This window comes from Nerophis lumbriciformis, linkage group LG01 (assembly GCF_033978685.3).
Source record: "Nerophis lumbriciformis linkage group LG01, RoL_Nlum_v2.1, whole genome shotgun sequence".
NCBI lineage: Eukaryota > Metazoa > Chordata > Actinopteri > Syngnathiformes > Syngnathidae > Nerophis > Nerophis lumbriciformis.
This window is the reverse complement of record NC_084548.2, coordinates 71,752,501-71,772,500: the sequence shown is the minus strand read 5'-3', so window position 1 is coordinate 71,772,500 and position 20,000 is coordinate 71,752,501. Positions and strand designations below refer to the sequence as shown.

Here is a 20,000-nt window from a genome sequence, read left to right as displayed (position 1 = left end):
CTTCATTGTTATGTAAATAATGTCGCAATGTTACGAAAATAAACTTCTGACGTCAAAAGAAAAAAAGTTGTAACATTGTGACGATATTCTCGTAATAACGTGATTGTGTTCCATCGACATAGGAAAAAGTCTGAATGTTATGAAAAATACGTCGGCTCAGAGAACAACGACACAAAGTTACACAAATAAACTTGCAGGCTCACAAGAACAAAAGTCTTGATGTTACAAAAAAATACGTTGTTACGAGAATAACGTTAAAAAAGTCGCAATGTTACGAGAAGTCAGTTCTATTGTTACGAGAAAAACATGGACTGTTACTGAAGTATCAGCTTCTTGTAGGATTACTTGATTACTGTAAATGTGTGTAACCTTAAGATCTATTTCTCGTGACAGAATTTTTTTTTTAACATTTATATAATTTTGCAAATGTTACGAGAAATGTATTATATTGCGACGAGAACATTGTCCCAATTTTACGAAAACAAATTAGTAACAAAAAAAGAAAATAAATCTCATGAGATATATATGCTTCATTGTTATGTAAATAATGTCGCAATGTTACGAAAATAAACTTCCGACGTCAAAAGAAAAAAAGTTGTAACACTGTGACGATATTCTCGCGATAACGCGATTGTGTTCCGTCGACATAGGAAAAAGTCTGAATGTTATGAAAAATACGTCGGCTCAGAGAACAACGCCACAAAGTTACACAAATAAACTTGCAGGATCACAAGAACAAAGTCTTGATGTTACAAAAAAATACGTTGTTACGAGAATAACGTTAAAAAAGTCGCAATGTTACGAGAAGTCTGTTCTATTGTTACGAGAAAAACATGGACTGTTACTGAAGTAACAGCTTTTTGTAGGGTTACTTGATTACTGTAAATTTGTGTAACATTAAGATCTATTTCTCGTGACAGAAAAAATGTTTTAACATTTATATAATTTTGCAAATGTTACGAGAAATTGCTACGAGAACATTGTCCCAATTTTACGAAAACAAATTAGTAACAAAAAAAGAAAATAAATCTCATGAGATATATATGCTTCATTGTTATGTAAATGTCGCAATGTTACGAAAATAAACTTCCGACGTCAAAAGAAAAAAAGTTGTAACATTGTGACGATATTCCCGCGATAACGCGATTGTGTTCCGTCGACATCGGAAAAAGTCTGAATGTTATGAAAAATACGTCGGCTCAGAGAACAACGCCACAAAGTTACACAAATAAACTTGCAGGATCACAAGAACAAAGTCTTGATGTTACAAGAAAATACGTTGTTACGAGAATAACGTTAAAAAAGTCGCAATGTTACGAGAAGTTAGTTCTATTGTTACGAGAAAACATGGACTGTTTCTGAAGTAACAGCTTTTTGTAGGGTTACTTGATTACTGTAAATTTGTGTAACATTAAGATCTATTTCTCGTGACAGAAAAAATGTTTTAACATTTATGTAATTTTGCAAATGTTACGAAAAATATATTATATTGTTGCGAGAACATTGTCCCAATTTTACGAAAACAAATCAGTAACAAAAAAGAAAATAAATCTCGAGATATATATGCTTCGTTGTTATGTAAATAATGTCGCAATGTTACGAAAATAAACTTCCGACGTCAAAAGAAAAAAAGTTGTAACATTGTGACGATATTCTCGCGATAACGCAATTGTGTTCCGTCGACATAGGAAAAAGTCTGAAAGTTATGAAAAATACGTCGGCTCAGAGAACAACGCCACAAAGTTACACAAATAAACTTGCAATATCACAAGAACAAAGTCTTGATGTTACAAAAAAATACGTTGTTACGAGAACAACGATAAAAAAAATCGCAATATTACGAGAAGTCAGTTCTATTGTTACGAGAAAAACATGGACTGTTACTGAAGTAACAGCTTTTTTGTAGGATTACTTTATTACTGTAAATTTGTGTAACCTTAAAATCTATTTCTCGTGACAGAATTTTTTTTTAACATTTATGTAATTTTGCAAATGTTACGAAAAATATATTATATTGTTGCGAGAACATTGTCCCAATTTTACGAAAACAAATCAGTAACAAAAAAGAAAATAAATCTCATGAGATATATATGCTTCGTTGTTATGTAAATAATGTCGCAATGTTATGAAAATAAACTTCCGACGTCAAAAGAAAAAAAGTTGTAACACTGTGACGATATTCTCGCGATAACGCGATTGTGTTCCGTCGACATAGGAAAAAGTCTGAATGTTATGAAAAATACGTCGGCTCAGAGAACAACGCCACAAAGTTACACAAATAAACTTGCAGGATCACAAGAACAAAGTCTTGATGTTACAAAAAAATACGTTGTTACGAGAACAACGATAAAAAAGTCGCAATGTTACGAGAAGTCAGTTCTATTGTTACGAGAAAAACATGGACTGTTACTGAAGTAACAGCTTTTTGTAGGATTACTTGATTACTGTAAATTTGTGTAACATTAAGATCTATTTCTCGTGACAGAAAAAATGTTTTAACATTTATATAATTTTGCAAATGTTACGAGAAATTGCTACGAGAACATTGTCCCAATTTTACGAAAACAAATCAGTAACAAAAAAAGAAAATAAATCTCATGAGATATATATGCTTCATTGTTATGTAAAAAATGTCGCAATGTTACGAAAATAAACTTCCGACGTCAAAAGAAAAAAAGTTGTAAAACTGTGACGATATTCTCGAGATAACGCAATTGTGTTCCGTCGACATAGGAAAAAGTCTGAATGTTATGAAAAATACGTCGGCTCAGAGAACAACGCCACAAAGTTACACAAATAAACTTGCAGGATCACAAGAAAAAAAGTCTTGATGTTACAAAAAAATACGTTGTTACGAGAATAACGTTAAAAAAGTCGCAATGTTACGAGAAGTCAGTTCTATTGTTACGAGAAAAACATGGACTGTTACTGAAGTAACAGCTTTTTGTAGGATTACTTGATTACTGTAAATTTGTGTAACATTAAGATCTATTTCTCGTGACAGAAAAAATGTTTTAACATTTATATAATTTTGCAAATGTTACGAGAAATTGCTACGAGAACATTGTCCCAATTTTACGAAAACAAATCAGTAACAAAAAAAGAAAATAAATCTCATGAGATATATATGCTTCATTGTTATGTAAAAAATGTCGCAATGTTACGAAAATAAACTTCCGACGTCAAAAGAAAAAAAGTTGTAAAACTGTGACGATATTCTCGAGATAACGCAATTGTGTTCCGTCGACATAGGAAAAAGTCTGAATGTTATGAAAAATACGTCGGCTCAGAGAACAACGCCACAAAGTTACACAAATAAACTTGCAGGATCACAAGAACAAAGTCTTGATGTTACAAAAAAATACGTTGTTACGAGAATAACGATAAAAAAAATCGCAATGTTACGAGAAGTCTGTTCTATTGTTACGAGAAAAACATGGACTGTTACTGAAGTAACAGCTTTTTGTAGGGTTACTTGATTACTGTAAATTTGTGTAACCTTAAGATCTATTTCTCGTGACAGAAAAAATGTTTGAACATTTATGTAATTTTGCAAATGTTACGAAAAATATATTATATTGTTGCGTGAACATTGTCCCAATTTTACGAAAACAAATTAGTAACAAAAAAAGAAAAGAAATCTCATGAGATACATGCTTCATTGTTATGTAAATAATGTCGCAATGTTACGAAAATAAACTTCCGACGTCAAAAGAAAAAAAGTTGTAACATTGTGACGATATTCTCGCGATAACGCAATTGTGTTCCGTCGACATAGGAAAAAGTCTGAACGTTATGAAAAATACGTCGGCTCAGAGAACAACGCCACAAAGTTACACAAATAAACTTGCAGGATCACAAGAACAAAGTCTTGATGTTACAAAAAAATACGTTGTTACGAGAATAACGTTAAAAAAGTCGCAAAGTTACGAGAAGTCAGTTCTATTGTTACGAGAAAAACATGGACTGTTACTGAAGTATCAGCTTCTTGTAGGATTACTTGATTACTGTAAATGTGTGTAACCTTAAGATCTATTTCTCGTGACAGAATTTTTTTTTTAACATTTATATAATTTTGCAAATGTTACGAGAAATGTATTATATTGCGACGAGAACATTGTCCCAATTTTACGAAAACAAATTAGTAACAAAAAAAAAAGAAAATAAATCTCATGAGATATATATGCTTCGTTGTTATGTAAATAATGTCGCAATGTTACGAAAATAAACTTCCGACGTCAAAAGAAAAAAAGTTGTAAAACTGTGACGATATTCTCGAGATAACGCAATTGTGTTCCGTCGACATAGGAAAAAGTCTGAATGTTATGAAAAATACGTCGGCTCAGAGAAGAACGCCACAAAGTTACACAAATAAACTTGTAGGATCACAAGAACAAAGTCTTGATGTTACAAAAAAATACGTTGTTACGAGAACAACGATAAAAAAATCGCAATGTTACGAGAAGTCAGTTCTATTGTTACGAGAAAAACATGGACTGTTACTGAAGTAACAGCTTTTTTGTAGGATTACTTTATTACTGTAAATTTGTGTAACCTTAAAATCTATTTCTCGTGACAGAATTTTTTTTTAACATTTATGTAATTTTGCAAATGTTACGAAAAATATATTATATTGTTGCGTGAACATTGTCCCAATTTTACGAAAACAAATTAGTAACAAAAAAGAAAATAAATCTCATGAGATATATATGCTTCGTTGTTATGTAAATAATGTCGCAATGTTACGAAAATAAACTTCCGACGTCAAAAGAAAAAAAGTTGTAACATTGTGACGATATTCTCGCGATAACGCAATTGTGTTCCGTCGACATAGGAAAAAGTCTGAATGTTATGAAAAATACGTCGGCTCAGAGAACAACGCCACAAAGTTACACAAATAAACTTGCAGGATCACAAGAAAAAAAGTCTTGATTTTACAAAAAATACGTTGTTACGAGAACAACGATAAAAAAAAATCGCAATATTACGAGAAGTCAGTTCTATTGTTACGAGAAAAACATGGACTGTTACTAAAGTAACTGCTTTTAGTAGGGTTACTTGATTATCGTAACTTTATTTGTGTAACCTTAAGATCTGTTTCTTGTCACAATTAAACTGTTTTAACATTTATATCATTTTGCAAATGTTACGAGAAATACGTTGTGTCGTTACGTAAATAATGTGGCTAAAATAAACTTGCACGTTAAAAGAAAAAAGTTGTGACATGGTGACGATATTTCCACAACAATACAATTGCGTTCAGTTATTACGAGGAAAGACATCAGAATGTTACACGATTTTTATAAGAAAAAAATGTCATATTAGGACAATAGTTAGTTCTTGTCAAACTCGTTTTCTCGTGAAACGACAACCCTTCTGTCAAAATTTGACATTATTCTCATAAAAATACATTTAAATAATATCGTAAAATTACGACTATTCCTCTTGTAACATTTCCGCAACATTTCGTCCTCAACAACAATACTATTTTTTTCTATTTACAACTTTCTGTAACGTTAATGCCAATTATCGTAACATCACAACTCATTTACGTTTTTAATTTCACTTTTCGTAACATTCCCCGAGCATTACAACGTTTTGTAGGGTTACTTGATTTTCGTAACTTTAGTTATGTAACATTAGGACCTTTTTCTTGTGACAAAAAACTGTTTTGTGACAATGATTAATTATTACGAGGAAAGTAATTTTTACAAGAACAAAAAAGGTCATAAATACAGTTAGTTCTTGTATAACGGACTTTTTCGCGTGAAACTACGACTCTTTTTTCCAAAATATTAAACTACATACTTTATTTTTGAAACTTTATTCACATAACATTAAGACCTTTTTCTCGTGACGATAAAACTGTTTTGTTATTTACTTAATTTCTGGAAATACTACGAGAAATACGTTGTCTCGTTACGTAAAAATTGTTGCAATGTTTCTGAAATAAACTTGCACGTAAAAAGAAAAAAGTTGTGACATTGTGACGATATTTTCGCAGCAATACATACGAGGGAAGCCATCACAATGTTACAAGATTTTTTTAAGAAAAAAAAGGTCATAATAAGACAATAGTTTGTTCTTGTAAAACATACTTTTTTGTCGTGAAACTACGACTCTTTTCCCCAAAAAATACTATTTTCGTAACTTTACTTATGTAACATTAGAACCTTTTTCTCGTGACAAAAAACTGTTTAGTGTCAATAATCAATTATTACGAAGAAAGACATTTTTACGGGGGAAAAAACAGTTAGTTCTTGTAAAACTTACTTTTTTGTCGTGAAACTACGACTCTTTTTCCCAAAATATTATACTACATACATGAATAAAGTTACAAAAATAAAGTATGTAGTATAATATTTTGGGGGAAAAAAGTCATAAAAAAGTCTGTTTTACAAGAACTAACTGTTGTCATCTGACATTTTTTTTCGTAAAAATGTCTTTCTTCGTAATAATTGATCATTGACACTAAACACTTTTTTGTCACGAGAAAAAGGTCTTAATGTTACATGAATAAAGTTACGAAAATAAAAGTATATAGTACAATATTTTGGGAAAAAAGAGTCGTAGTTTCACGACAAAAAGTCTGTTTTACAAGAACTAACTGTTGTCATCTGACATTTTTTTTCGTAAAAATGTCTTTCTTCGTAATAATTGATAATTGACACTTGACAGTTTTTTGTCACGAGAAAAAGGTCTTAATGTTACATAAGTAAAGTTACGAAAATAAAAGTTAGTATATTTTGGAAAAAAGAATCGTAGTTTCACGAGAAATAACTGTTGTCATATTATGACCTTATTTGACCCGTAAAAACGTCTTTCTTCGTAATAATTGATAATTGACACTTAACAGCTTTTTGTCAGAGAAAAAGGTCTTAATGTTACATGAATAAAGTTACAGAAATAAAGTAACATTAAGACCTTTTTCTCGTGACAAAAAACTGTTAAGTGTCAATGATCAATTATTACGAAGAAAGACATTGTTACGGGAAAAAAAAAATGTCAGATGACAACAGTTAGTTCTTGTAAAACAGACTTTTTTGTCGTGAAACTACGACTCTTTTTCCCCAAATATTATACTACATATTTTATTTTTGTAACTTTATTCATGTAACATTAAGACCTTTTTCTCGTGACAAAAAACTGTTTAGTGTCAATAATCAATTATTACGAAGAAATACATTTTTACGGGAAAGAAATTGTCATATGGTAACAGTTAGTTCTCGTAAAACTGACTTTTTCTCGTGAAACTACGACTCTTTTTTTCAAAATATACTACACACTTTTATTTTCCTAACTTTACTTTCTCGTGACAAAAAACTGTTTAGTGTCAATGATCAATTATTACGAAGAAATACATTTTTACGGGGGAAAAAAAAGTCATATGATAACAGTTAGTTCTCGTAAAACTGACTTTTTTGTCGTGAAACTACGACTCTTTTTCCCCAAATATTATACTACACTCTTTGTTTTTGTAACTTTATTCATGTAACATTAAGACCTTTTTCTCGTGACAAAAAACTGTTTAGTGTCAATGATCAATTATTACGAAGAAAGACATTTTTACGGGAAAGAAATTGTCATATGGTAACAGTTAGTTCTTGTAAAACAGACTTTTTTGTCGTGAAACTACGACTCTTTTTCCCCAAATATTATACTACATATTTTATTTTTGTAACTTTATTCATGTAACATTAAGACCTTTTTCTCGTGACAAAAAACTGTTTAGTGTCAATAATCAATTATTACGAAGAAATACATTTTTACGGGAAAGAAATTGTCATATGGTAACAGTTAGTTCTCGTAAAACTGACTTTTTCTCGTGAAACTACGACTCTTTTTTTCAAAATATACTACACACTTTTATTTTCCTAACTTTACTTTCTCGTGACAAAAAACTGTTTAGTGTCAATGATCAATTATTACGAAGAAAGACATTTTTACGGGGGAAAAAAAAGTCATATGATAACAGTTAGTTCTCGTAAAACTGACTTTTTTGTCGTGAAACTACGACTCTTTTTCCCCAAATATTATACTACACTCTTTATTTTTGTAACTTTATTCATGTAACATTAAGACCTTTTTCTCGTGACAAAAAACTGTTTAGTGTCAATGATCAATTATTACGAAGAAAGACATTTTTACGGGAAAGAAATTGTCATATGGTAACAGTTAGTTCTCGTAAAACTGACTTTTTCTCGTGAAACTACGACTCTTTTTTCCAAAATATTGTACTATATACTTTGTAACTTTATTCATGTAACATCAAGACTTTTTTCTCGTGACAAAAAACTGTTTAGTGTCAATAATCAATTATTACGAGGAAAGACATTTTTACGGGGGAAAAAAAGGTCATAATATGATAAAGTTAGTTCTCGTAAAACTGACTTTTTCTCGCGAAACTACGACTCTTTTTTCCAAAATATACTATATACCTTTATTTTCGTAACTTTACTCATGTAAATACGACTCTTTTTCGCAAAATGTTGTACTATATACTTTGTAACTTTATTCACGTAACATCAAGACCTTTTTCTCGAGACAAAAAACTGTTTAGTGTCAATGATCAATTATTACGAAGAAAGACATTTTTACGGGAAAAAAAATGTCATATGATAACAGTTAGTTCTTGTAAAACAGACTTTTTTGTCGTGAAACTACGACTCTTTTTTCCCAAAATATTATACTACATACATGAATAAAGTTACAAAAATAAAGTATGTAGTACAATATTTTGGGAAAAAGAGTCGTAAAAAAAGTCTGTTTTACAAGAACTAACTGTTGTCATCTGACATTTTTTTTCGTAAAAATGTCTTTCTTCGTAATAATTGATAATTGACACTTGACAGTTTTTTGTCACGAGAAAAAGGTCTTAATGTTACATGAATAAAGTTACGAAAATAAAAGTATATAGTACAATATTTTGGAAAAAAGAGTCGTAGTTTCACGAGAAAAAGTCTGTTATACAAGAACTAACTGTTATCATATGAAATTTTTTTTCCCGTAAAAATATCTTTCTTCGTAATAATTGATAATTGACACTTAACAGTTTTTTGTCACGAGAAAAAGGTCTTAATGTTACATAAGTAAAGTTACGAAAATAAAAGTTATTAGTATATTTTGGAAAAAAGAATCGTAGTTTCACGAGAAAAAGTCAGTTTTACGAGAAATAACTGTTGTCATATTATGACCTTTTTTCCCCGTAAAAATGTCTTTCTTCGTAATAATTGATAATTGACACTTAACAGTTTTTTGTCATGAGAAAAAGGTCTTAATGTTACATGAATAAAGTTACAAAAATAAAGTAACATTAAGACCTTTTTCTCGTGACAAAACAATGATCAATTATTACGAAGAAAGACATTTTTACGGGAAAAAAAATGTCATATGATAACAGTTAGTTCTCGTAAAACTGACTTTTTTGTCGTGAAACTACGACTCTTTTTCCCAAAATATTATACTACACTCTTTATTTTTGTAACTTTATTCATGTAACATTAAGACCTTTTTCTCGTGACAAAAAACTGTTTAGTGTCAATAATCAATTATTACGAAGAAAGACATTTTTACGGGAAATAAATTGTCATATGGTAACAGTTAGTTCTCGTAAAACTGACTTTTTCTCGTGAAACTACGACTCTTTTTCAAAATATTGTACTATATACTTTGTAACTTTATTCACGTAACATCAAGACCTTTTTCTCGTGACAATAAACTGTTTAGTGTCAATAATCAATTATTACGAGGAAAGACATTTTTACGGGGGAAAAAAAGGTCATAATATGATAAAATTAGTTCTCGTAAAACTGACTTTTTCTCGCGAAACTACGATTCTTTTTTCCAAAATATACTATATACTTTTATTTTCGTAACTTTACTCATGTAAATACGACTCTTTTTCGCAAAATGTTGTACTATATACTTTGTAACTTTATTCACGTAACATTAAGACCTTTTTCTCGTGACAAAAAATTGTTTAATGTCAATGATCAATTATTACGAAGAAAGACATTTTTACGGGAAAGAAATTGTCATATGGTAACAGGTAGTTCTCGTAAAACTGACTTTTTCTCGTGAAACTACGACTCTTTTTCAAAATATTGTACTATATACTTTGTAACTTTATTCACGTAACATCAAGACCTTTTTCTCGTGACAATAAACTGTTTAGTGTCAATAATCAATTATTACGAAGAAAGACATTTTTACGGGAAATAAATTGTCATATGGTAACAGTTAGTTCTAAAACTGACTTTTTCTCGTGAAACTACGACTCTTTTTCAAAATATTGTACTATATACTTTGTAACTTTATTCACGTAACATCAAGATTTTTTTCTCGTGACAAAAAACTGTTTAGTGTCAATGATCAATTATTACGAAGAAAGACATTTTTACGGGGAAAAAAATGTCATATGATAACAGTTAGTTCTCGTAAAACTGACTTTTTCTCGTGAATCTACGACTCTTTTTTCCAAAATATACTAATAACTTTTATTTTCGTAACTTTATTCACGTAACATCAAGACCTTTTTCTCGTGACAAAAAACTGTTTAGTGTCAATGATCAATTATTACGAAGAAATACATTTTTACGAGAAAAAAAGTGTTATATGATAACAGCTAGTTCTCGTAAAACTGACTTTTTCTCGTGAAACTACGACTCTTTTTTTCCAAAATATTGTACTACATACTTTGTAACTTTATTCATGTAACATTAAGACCTTTTTCTCGAGACAAAAAACTGTTTAGTGTCAATGATCAATTATTACGAAGAAATACATTTTTACGAGAAAAAAAGTGTTATATGATAACAGTTAGTTATCGTAAAACTGACTTTTTCTCGTGAAACTACGAGTCCTTTTTCCAAAATATACTACACACTTTTATTTTCGTAACTTTACTTTCTCGTGACAAAAAACTGTTTAGTGTCAATGATCAATTATTACGAAGAAAGACATTGTTACGGGAAAAAAAAAAAGTCATATGATAACAGTTAGTTCTTGTAAAACTGACTTTTTTGTCGTGAAACTACGACTCTTTTCCCCCAAATATTATACTACACTCTTTATTTTTGTAACTTTATTCATGTAACATTAAGACTTTTTTCTCGTGACAAAAAACTGTTTCGTGTCAATGATCAATTATTACGAAGAAAGACATTTTTACGGGAAATAAATTGTCATATGGTAACAGTTAGTTCTCGTAAAACTGACTTTTTCTCGTGAAACTACGACTCTTTTTTTCAAAATATTGTACTATATACTTTGTAACTTTATTCACGTAACATCAAGACTTTTTTCTCGTGACAAAAAACTGTTTAGTGTCAATAATCAATTATTACGAGGAAAGACATTTTTACGGGGGAAAAAAAGGTCATAATATGATAAAATTAGTTCTCGTAAAACTGACTTTTTCTCGCGAAACTACGATTCTTTTTTCCAAAATATACTATATACTTTTATTTTCGTAACTTTACTCATGTAAATACGACTCTTTTTCGCAAAATGTTGTACTATATACTTTGTAACTTTATTCACGTAACATTAAGACCTTTTTCTCGTGACAAAAAATTGTTTAATGTCAATGATCAATTATTACGAAGAAAGACATTTTTACGGGAAAGAAATTGTCATATGGTAACAGGTAGTTCTCGTAAAACTGACTTTTTCTCGTGAAACTACGACTCTTTTTCAAAATATTGTACTATATACTTTGTAACTTTATTCACGTAACATCAAGACCCTTTTCTCGTGACAAAAAACTGTTTAGTGTCAATAATCAATTATTACGAAGAAAGACATTTTTACGGGAAATAAATTGTCATATGGTAACAGTTAGTTCTTGTAAAACTGACTTTTTCTCGTGAAACTACGACTCTTTTTCAAAATATTGTACTATATACTTTGTAACTTTATTCACGTAACATCAAGATTTTTTTCTCGTGACAAAAAACTGTTTAGTGTCAATGATCAATTATTACGAAGAAATACATTTTTACAAGAAAAAAAGTGTTATATGATAACAGTTAGTTCTCGTAAAACTGACTTTTTCTCGTGAAACTACGAGTCCTTTTTCCAAAATATACTACACACTTTTATTTTCGTAACTTTACTTTCTCGTGACAAAAAACTGTTTAGTGTCAATGATCAATTATTACGAAGAAAGACATTTTTACGGGGAAAAAAAAAGTCATATGGTAACAGTTAGTTCTTGTAAAACTGACCTTTTTGTCGTGAAACTACGACTCTTTTTCCCCAAATATAATACTACATATTTTATTTTTGTAACTTTATTCATGTAACATTAAGACCTTTTTCTCGTGACAAAAAACTGTTTAGTGTCAATGATCAATTATTACGAAGAAAGACATTTTTACGGGAAAGAAATTGTCATATGGTAACAGTTAGTTCTCGTAAAACTGACTTTTTCTCGTGAAACTACGACTCTTTTTCAAAATATTGTACTACATACTTTGTAACTTTATTCACGTAATATTAAGACCTTTTTCTCGTGACAATAAAACTGCTTTAATATTTACCTAATTTTCCCGCAATTTCTTTCTCTCGTATCGGGCTAAAATTTTTCCGTCTTTATTCTTCGAACATTAGGAGTTTCCTCCTCGTAATTAAACGATGTTTTTTTTTCTTTTCCAGCGTGGCGAGTACGGTACCTTATTTTTTGTATTTACGCGATGCTAAAAGCAAAAAACAAAAGCAGAGGGTTATTTTTTTTTTTTTTAAAGAAATAAATTATAAAGATAACATATGTACAAAATATAAACATTGAGTATATTTACAATTGCATTTCTTTCAAGATGTGGATGCATGTTTTTGGAGGGCTTCCTGCAGCGCCCCCCTGCAGGCTGACGTGAGGCATTACATCAATGAGAGGCTCATTCATTCCAGTGTATTGCTGTGCTGCAAAATGCACACAAAATGTAAAAATCTGGTCTAAAAATACACAATTTAGGAGACATTGATGACGATCAGCTTAGTTTAGATTTAAATGCTTCAAATGGGCACGGTTTACGAGTACCTTTCGCACAGTGGCAAGGCCAGGGAGAGAATTTCATTGGCACAATGCGGTTAAATTCTGCTCTCTACCGTTTGGAAAAGTCGGTTTTGTCACTATTTCCGGAAGACGTACCAAAGAGATGTACCAGAACGTAAGCACGAAGAAATGAGTAAAGTGAACACACCCGGTAGATTGTGGTCGGGCGGTGAGTGGACGTTCCGCTGGAGGGTCCCGGAAGAAACGAAATGGAAGACAAGCCAGGTTCCCACAGTTTTGAGGCGTCGCTTTTCGGCAGTTGTCTCACAAGTGTCCACAAGAGGGCGCCGGACTCGACCTAGAAACCTCGCGCTCTCCGTTGGCTTTGGGGAAAAAAAAGACGACTTGATTGTACCGGAAGGTTACAGGTTCTCCCCCGGCTGGTACTGAGGCTCGGTGGAGGTGAAGTAGTCCTCCAGGAAGCAGTGCAGGTACTCGAAGGTGGGCCGCTCCTCGGCCTCCCTCTTCCAGCAGGTCTGCATCAGCTCGTGCAGAGACGGCGGGCACTCGGCCGGGCACGGCATCCTGTAGCCGCGCTCCACCTGGTCCAGGACCTCGCGGTTCACCATGCCTGGAACAGACGAGCGGGGTCAAAAACTGGGGGCTGGAGGCGACCCCGTCCGGAATGTTTTCAAATGAACTCCACAAGGTATGCATCAAACAGCTTGATTTTGCTCTATTAATGCTGACTAATCGACTTAGCACTATTACAACATTGGTTGTGTTGCGTAATATACATTTTGACACATCCCATACATCATCGCTGTCTTTTTAATTGACCAGAGACACATTTTAATGACACACAGCTCCGCCGCTCCCAGTCTGTGGAACGCTCTCCCTGACCACCTGAGGGCACCACAGACTGTGGATGCTTTTAAAAAAGGCTTAAAAGCCATTCTTTTTTTAAAAAAAGGCTTTTTTTTTTTTTTTTTTTTTTTTTTTAGATATATGCATACTAGTTATAGCTATATGACTGTTCTAGTTTTTATTTTTATTTATTTATTTATTATCTTTTTATTTTTTTAATACACTGTAGCACTTTGAGATTGTTTACTAAATATAAAGTGCTTTTTACAAATAAAATCTATTATTATTATTATTATTATTACATTGCCATACATTCATATAGGGCGGCCACAAGTCAAAATATTGGTTTTAAAATTTTGCGATCCAGGACAGGAACACTTCACCTGATATGTGTGCTGGCTAGGATTGTCCCGGTACCAAAATGTATTTCGATACTTTCCTGAATAAAGGAGACCACAAAAAAATGGCATTTTTGGCTTTATTTTAACAAAAAAATCTTAGGGTACATTAAACATATGTTTATTATTGTAATTTAGTCCTTAAATAAAATAGTGAACTTGATATATGTGCTGGTTAGGGTTGTCCCGATACCAATGTTTTGGTACCGGTACCGGTACCAAAATGTATTTTGATACTTTTCTGAGTAAAGGAGACCACAAAAAAATTGCATTTTTGACTTTATTTTAACCAAAAAATCTTAGGGTGCATTAAACATATGTTTATTATTGCAATTTAGTCCTTAAATAAAATAGTGAACTTGATATGTGTGCTGGTTAGGGTTGTCCCGATACCAATATTTTGGTACCGGTACCGGTACCAAAATGTATTTTGATACTTTTCTGAATAAAGGAGACCATCAAAAAATGGCATTTTTGGCTTTATTTTAACCAAAAAATCTTAGGGTACATTAAACATATGTTTATTATTGTAATTTAGTCCTTAAATAAAATAGTGAACTTGATATGTGTGCTGGTTAGGGTTGTCCCGATACCAATATTTTGGTACCGGTACCGGTACCAAAATGTATTTAGATACTTTTCTGAATAAAGGAGACCACAAAAAATGGCATTTTTGGCTTTATTTTAACAAAAAAATCTTAGGGTGCATTAAACATATGTTTATTATTGCAATTTAGTCCTTAAATAAAATAGTGAACTTGATATATGTGCTGGTTTGGGTTGTCCCGATACCAATATTTTGGTACCGGTACCGGTACCAAAATGTATTTAGACACTTTTCTGAATAAAGGAGACCACCAAAAAATTGCATTTTTGACTTTATTTTAACCAAAAAATCTTAGGGTACATTAAACATATGTTTATTATTGTAATTTAGTCCTTAAATAAAATAGTGAACTTAATATGTGTGCTGGTTAGGGTTGTCCCGATACCAATGTTTTGGTACCGGTACCAAAATGTATTTAGATACTTTTCTGAATAAAGGAGACCACCAAAAAATTGCATTTTTGGCTTTATTTTAACCCAAAAAATTTTAGGGTACATTAAACATATGTTTATTATTGTAATTTAGTCCTTAAATAAAATAGTGAACTTGATATATGTGCTGGTTAGGGTTGTCCCGATACCAATGTTTTGGTACCAGTACCGGTACCAAAATGTATTTAGATACTTTTCTGAATAAAGGAGACCACCAAAAAATTGCATTTTTGGCTTTATTTTAACCCAAAAAATTTTAGGGTACATGAAACATATGTTTATTATTGTAATTTAGTCCTTAAATAAAATAGTGAACTTGATATATGTGCTGGTTAGGGTTGTCCCGATACCAATGTTTTGGTACCAGTACCGGTACCAAAATGTATTTAGATACTTTTCTGAATAAAGGAGACCACCAAAAAATTGCATTTTTGGCTTTATTTTAACCCAAAAAATTTTAGGGTACATTAAACATATGTTTATTATTGTAATTTAGTCCTTAAATAAAATAGTGAACTTGATATATGTGCTGGTTTGGGTTGTCCCGATACCAATGTTTTGGTACCGGTACCAAAATGTATTTAGATACTTTTCTGAATAAAGGAGACCACAAAAAATGGCATTTTTGACTTTATTTTAACCAAAAAATCTTAGTGTACATTAAACATATGTTTATTATTGTAATTTAGTCCTTAAATAAAATAGTGAACTTGATATATGTGCTGGTTAGGGTTGTCCCGATACCAATGTTTTGGTACCAGTACCGGTACCAAAATGTATTTAGATACTTTTCTGAATAAAGGAGACCACCAAAAAATTGCATTTTTGGCTTTATTTTAACCCAAAAAATTTTAGGGTACATGAAACATATGTTTATTATTGTAATTTAGTCCTTAAATAAAATAGTGAACTTGATATATGTGCTGGTTAGGGTTGTCCCGATACCAATGTTTTGGTACCAGTACCGGTACCAAAATGTATTTAGATACTTTTCTGAATAAAGGAGACCACCAAAAAATTGCATTTTTGGCTTTATTTTAACCCAAAAAATTTTAGGGTACATTAAACATATGTTTATTATTGTAATTTAGTCCTTAAATAAAATAGTGAACTTGATATATGTGCTGGTTTGGGTTGTCCCGATACCAATGTTTTGGTACCGGTACCAAAATGTATTTAGATACTTTTCTGAATAAAGGAGACCACAAAAAATGGCATTTTTGACTTTATTTTAACCAAAAAATCTTAGGGTACATTAAACATGTTTATTATTGTAATTTAGTCCTTAAATAAAATAGTGAACTTGATATATGTGCTGGTTAGGGTTGTCCCGATACCAATATTTTGGTACCGGTACCAAAATGTATTTAGATACTTTTCTGAATAAAGGAGACCACCAAAAAATAGCATTTTTGGCTTTATTTTAACAAAAAAATCTTAGGGTACATTAAATATATGTTTATTATTGCAATTTAGTCCTTAAATAAAATAGTGAACTTGATATATGTGCTGGTTAGGGTTGTCCCGATACCAATGTTTTGGTACCGGTACCGGTACCAAAATGTATTTTGATACTTTTCTGAAAAAAGGAGACCACCAAAAAATTGCATTTTTGGCTTTATTTTAACAAAAAAAATCTTAGGGTTAACATTTTCTAGAAGGAAGATGCTTTGTTGTGTAACTGCATGCTAATTGTTTCTTACTGTGGAAAACTCAATCTAAAAAATCACTGAGATGAATTCTAGGTTTTAGATCTGGGGTCTTCAACGTAGTCTAGGCCAAGGACCCCCAAACTGATGGAGCGGTATATACAGTACAAGCCAAGACAAGAAGCAAGGAATTAAACAGAGACATAATTAAATTTGGCTCAATTGAGGACAGACACCTGGACACTGTACCCTTGAACAGTGTCTCAACACGCTCTGGCGAAAAATGTACGCCTCCTCTTTTGGGTCAAATGCAGAGAATAATCTCGCCACACCTAGTGTGTGTGACAATCATTGGTACTTTAACTTTAACTTTAACTTTTATTTGGACTTTCCCTGATTACATGGCAACAGCTGTTTCTAAGGGACGTGGGTCGTAAACAGCCATCGCCTTTGATTACAGAACAGTTCAAAGAAAAGGTCGTAAACAGTTCACAGAAAAGGTCGTAAAACAGTTCACAGAAAAGGTCGCTTGGAGGGGAGTCTGGTCCTGCTTCCTCTCCGCTTTTGTAGTTCTTGGGTCAAGACAATATCGTATAGTATAATATTTTGGGAAAAAGAGTCGTAAAAAAGTCTGTTTTACAAGAACTAACTGTTATCATCTGACATTTTTTTTTCGTAAAAATGTCTTCGTAATAATTGATCATTGACACTAAACACTTTTTTGTCACGAGAAAAAGGTCTTAATGTTACATGAATAAAGATACGAAAATAAAAGTATATAGTACAATATTTTGGAAAAAAGAGTCGTAGTTTCACGAGAAAAAGTCTGTTTTACAAGAACTAACTGTTGCCATATGGCATTTTTTTTCCACGTAAAAATGTCTTTCTTCGTAATAATTGATCATTGACACTAAACAGTTTTTTGTCACGAGAAAAAGATCTTACTGTTACATAAGTAAAGTTACGAAAATAAAAGTTATTAGTATATTTTGGAAAAAATAGTCGTAGTTTCACGAGAAAAGTCAGTTTTACGAGAAATAACTGTTGTCATATTATGACCTTTTTTTCCCCCGTAAAAATGTCTTTCTTCGTAATAATTGATCATTGACACTTAACAGTTTTTTGTCATGAGATGATGATATGTGTGCTGGTTGAATAAAGGAGACCACCAAAAAATGGCATTTTTGACTTGATTTTAACAAAAAAATCTTAGCGTACATTAGACTACAAAAAAATTGCATTTTTGGCTTTATTTTAACAAAAAAATCTTAGGGTGCATTAAACATATGTTTATTATTGTAATTTAGTCCTTAAATAAAATAGTGAACTTAATATGTGTGCTGGTTAGGGTTGTCCCGATACCAATATTTTGGTACCGGTACCGGTACCAAAATGTATTTCGATACTTTGAACCTACCAAGAAGAAGGCTTGTAAAACTCCACTGTGTAGGATGGGAAGCAACATGAAGGTGTTCTGTTTCTTTCATGTATTGTAATCAACAGAAAGATATTGTCTTGACCCAAGAACTACAAAAGCGGAGAGGAAGCAGGACCAGACTCCCCTCCAAGCGACCTTTTCTGTGAACTGTTTTACGACCTTTTCTTTGAACTGTTCTGTAATCAAAGTCGATGGCTGTTTACGACCCACGTCCCTTAGAAACAGCTGTTGCCATGTAATCAGGGAAAGTCCAAATAAAAGAGGAGGCGTACAATTTTCCGCCAGAGCATGTTGAGACACCGTTCAAGGGTACAGTGTCCAGGTGTCTGTCCTCAATTGAGCCAAATTGAATTATGTCTCTGTTTAATTCCTTGCTTCTTGTCTTGTTTAATAGATGTCATCAGTGTTTGAACCTGACAAAAACCTATTCAAGTGACGACCTCTTGAAGCTCATCGTGAGAATGCTAAGAGTGTGCAAAAGGGCTATTTTGAAGAAACTACAATAATACATCATGGAAAGAAAAAAAATGTAAAAAAGAAAAAAAAATTTTTTAATTGTTATATGTATCCAGTGATTATACTATAAAGTTGTTTTCCATTTAACTTCACCAGTTTTAGACTATTTTTATTCAAAATCGCTGAATTTTCACATTTGCCGTTCAAATATTGAGAAGAGACGGTGCGGTGAACAGCAGCCAGTCGAGGCACGTCACTCAGTGCCTCAACATGGACGGACTCGGCTAACTGCTGGTCTGCTGTGCAGTGAGACCGTATTGCTATATGAACTATATTATACATTTCCATAGTTTAGTTAGCTGAGGTATATAATGTACAGTGTATTTTGTCAACAACTGTATGTGTGTAACGTATTTCTTGTGCTGAGCGATCATAAAACTGCTGCGAAGACGCACTGGCTGAGGCTCGCGTAACCCCGCCTCCTGGTGCTGGTTAAGGCACCTTCGCCGCAGACTGCATCCCCCGACGAGAGCGCCACACCAACCAAAGCCCACACCCAAACCCTCCACGTGCAAGACCGAATCCACCCAAAAAAAGTCACTTAACAAGAAGCCAAAAAGTGCAAAAACAACAATGCTCGCGCCGGAGGAGCCGTGAACGACTGCAAGGACACAACATTAGGTACACCTGCAGACTGCAGCACGGATTTCATATTTCATTCATTCACAACTCCTCCAACACCAACACCACTGTTCCCGCACTTATAAGTAAAGGTAAGACCATAATAACGTTTTTTTTATTAAATGTGCTTTTTTGTGTGCTACAGTTTGTATGTGTAAAGTTAAAGTTAAGTTAAAGCAGGGGCGTCACTAGCTTTTAAGGACAGGGGGGGCTTTGCCCCCAGGAGATGCACAGGATGCGAGCGAACGTTACGCACGAGCACAAAACTTCACAAATGGCTAACAAAGACTTAGAAATTATTCATTGTTATTATTATTATTTTTTTTAAATGCACGGGACGAAATGAAATGCTCCCCGGGACGATGGCTTTTAACCATATATTTTCTTTTTCTTTTTATGTATTTATTCATTTTACATTTTATATTAAATGCCTTGGTTTTTCCTCCCTCTGAAAATCCTATTAAATGTTTAACAAGCCA

General features: G+C 32.3%; 1 protein-coding gene across 2 annotated transcripts in view; it reads right to left on the bottom strand.

Moving 5' to 3' along the window:
• Positions 1-12,737: 12,737 nt before the first annotated feature.
• Positions 12,738-20,000, bottom strand: part of src (v-src avian sarcoma (Schmidt-Ruppin A-2) viral oncogene homolog) — a 116,840-nt gene continuing 109,577 nt past the window's right edge. For both annotated transcript variants that reach the window (XM_061925383.1, XM_061925387.1), the window contains one exon: positions 12,738-13,625. In XM_061925383.1, coding sequence (XP_061781367.1) covers positions 13,417-13,625 — 209 coding nt within the window. In that variant the 3' untranslated portion in view covers positions 12,738-13,416. The remainder of the gene's footprint in view (positions 13,626-20,000) is intronic.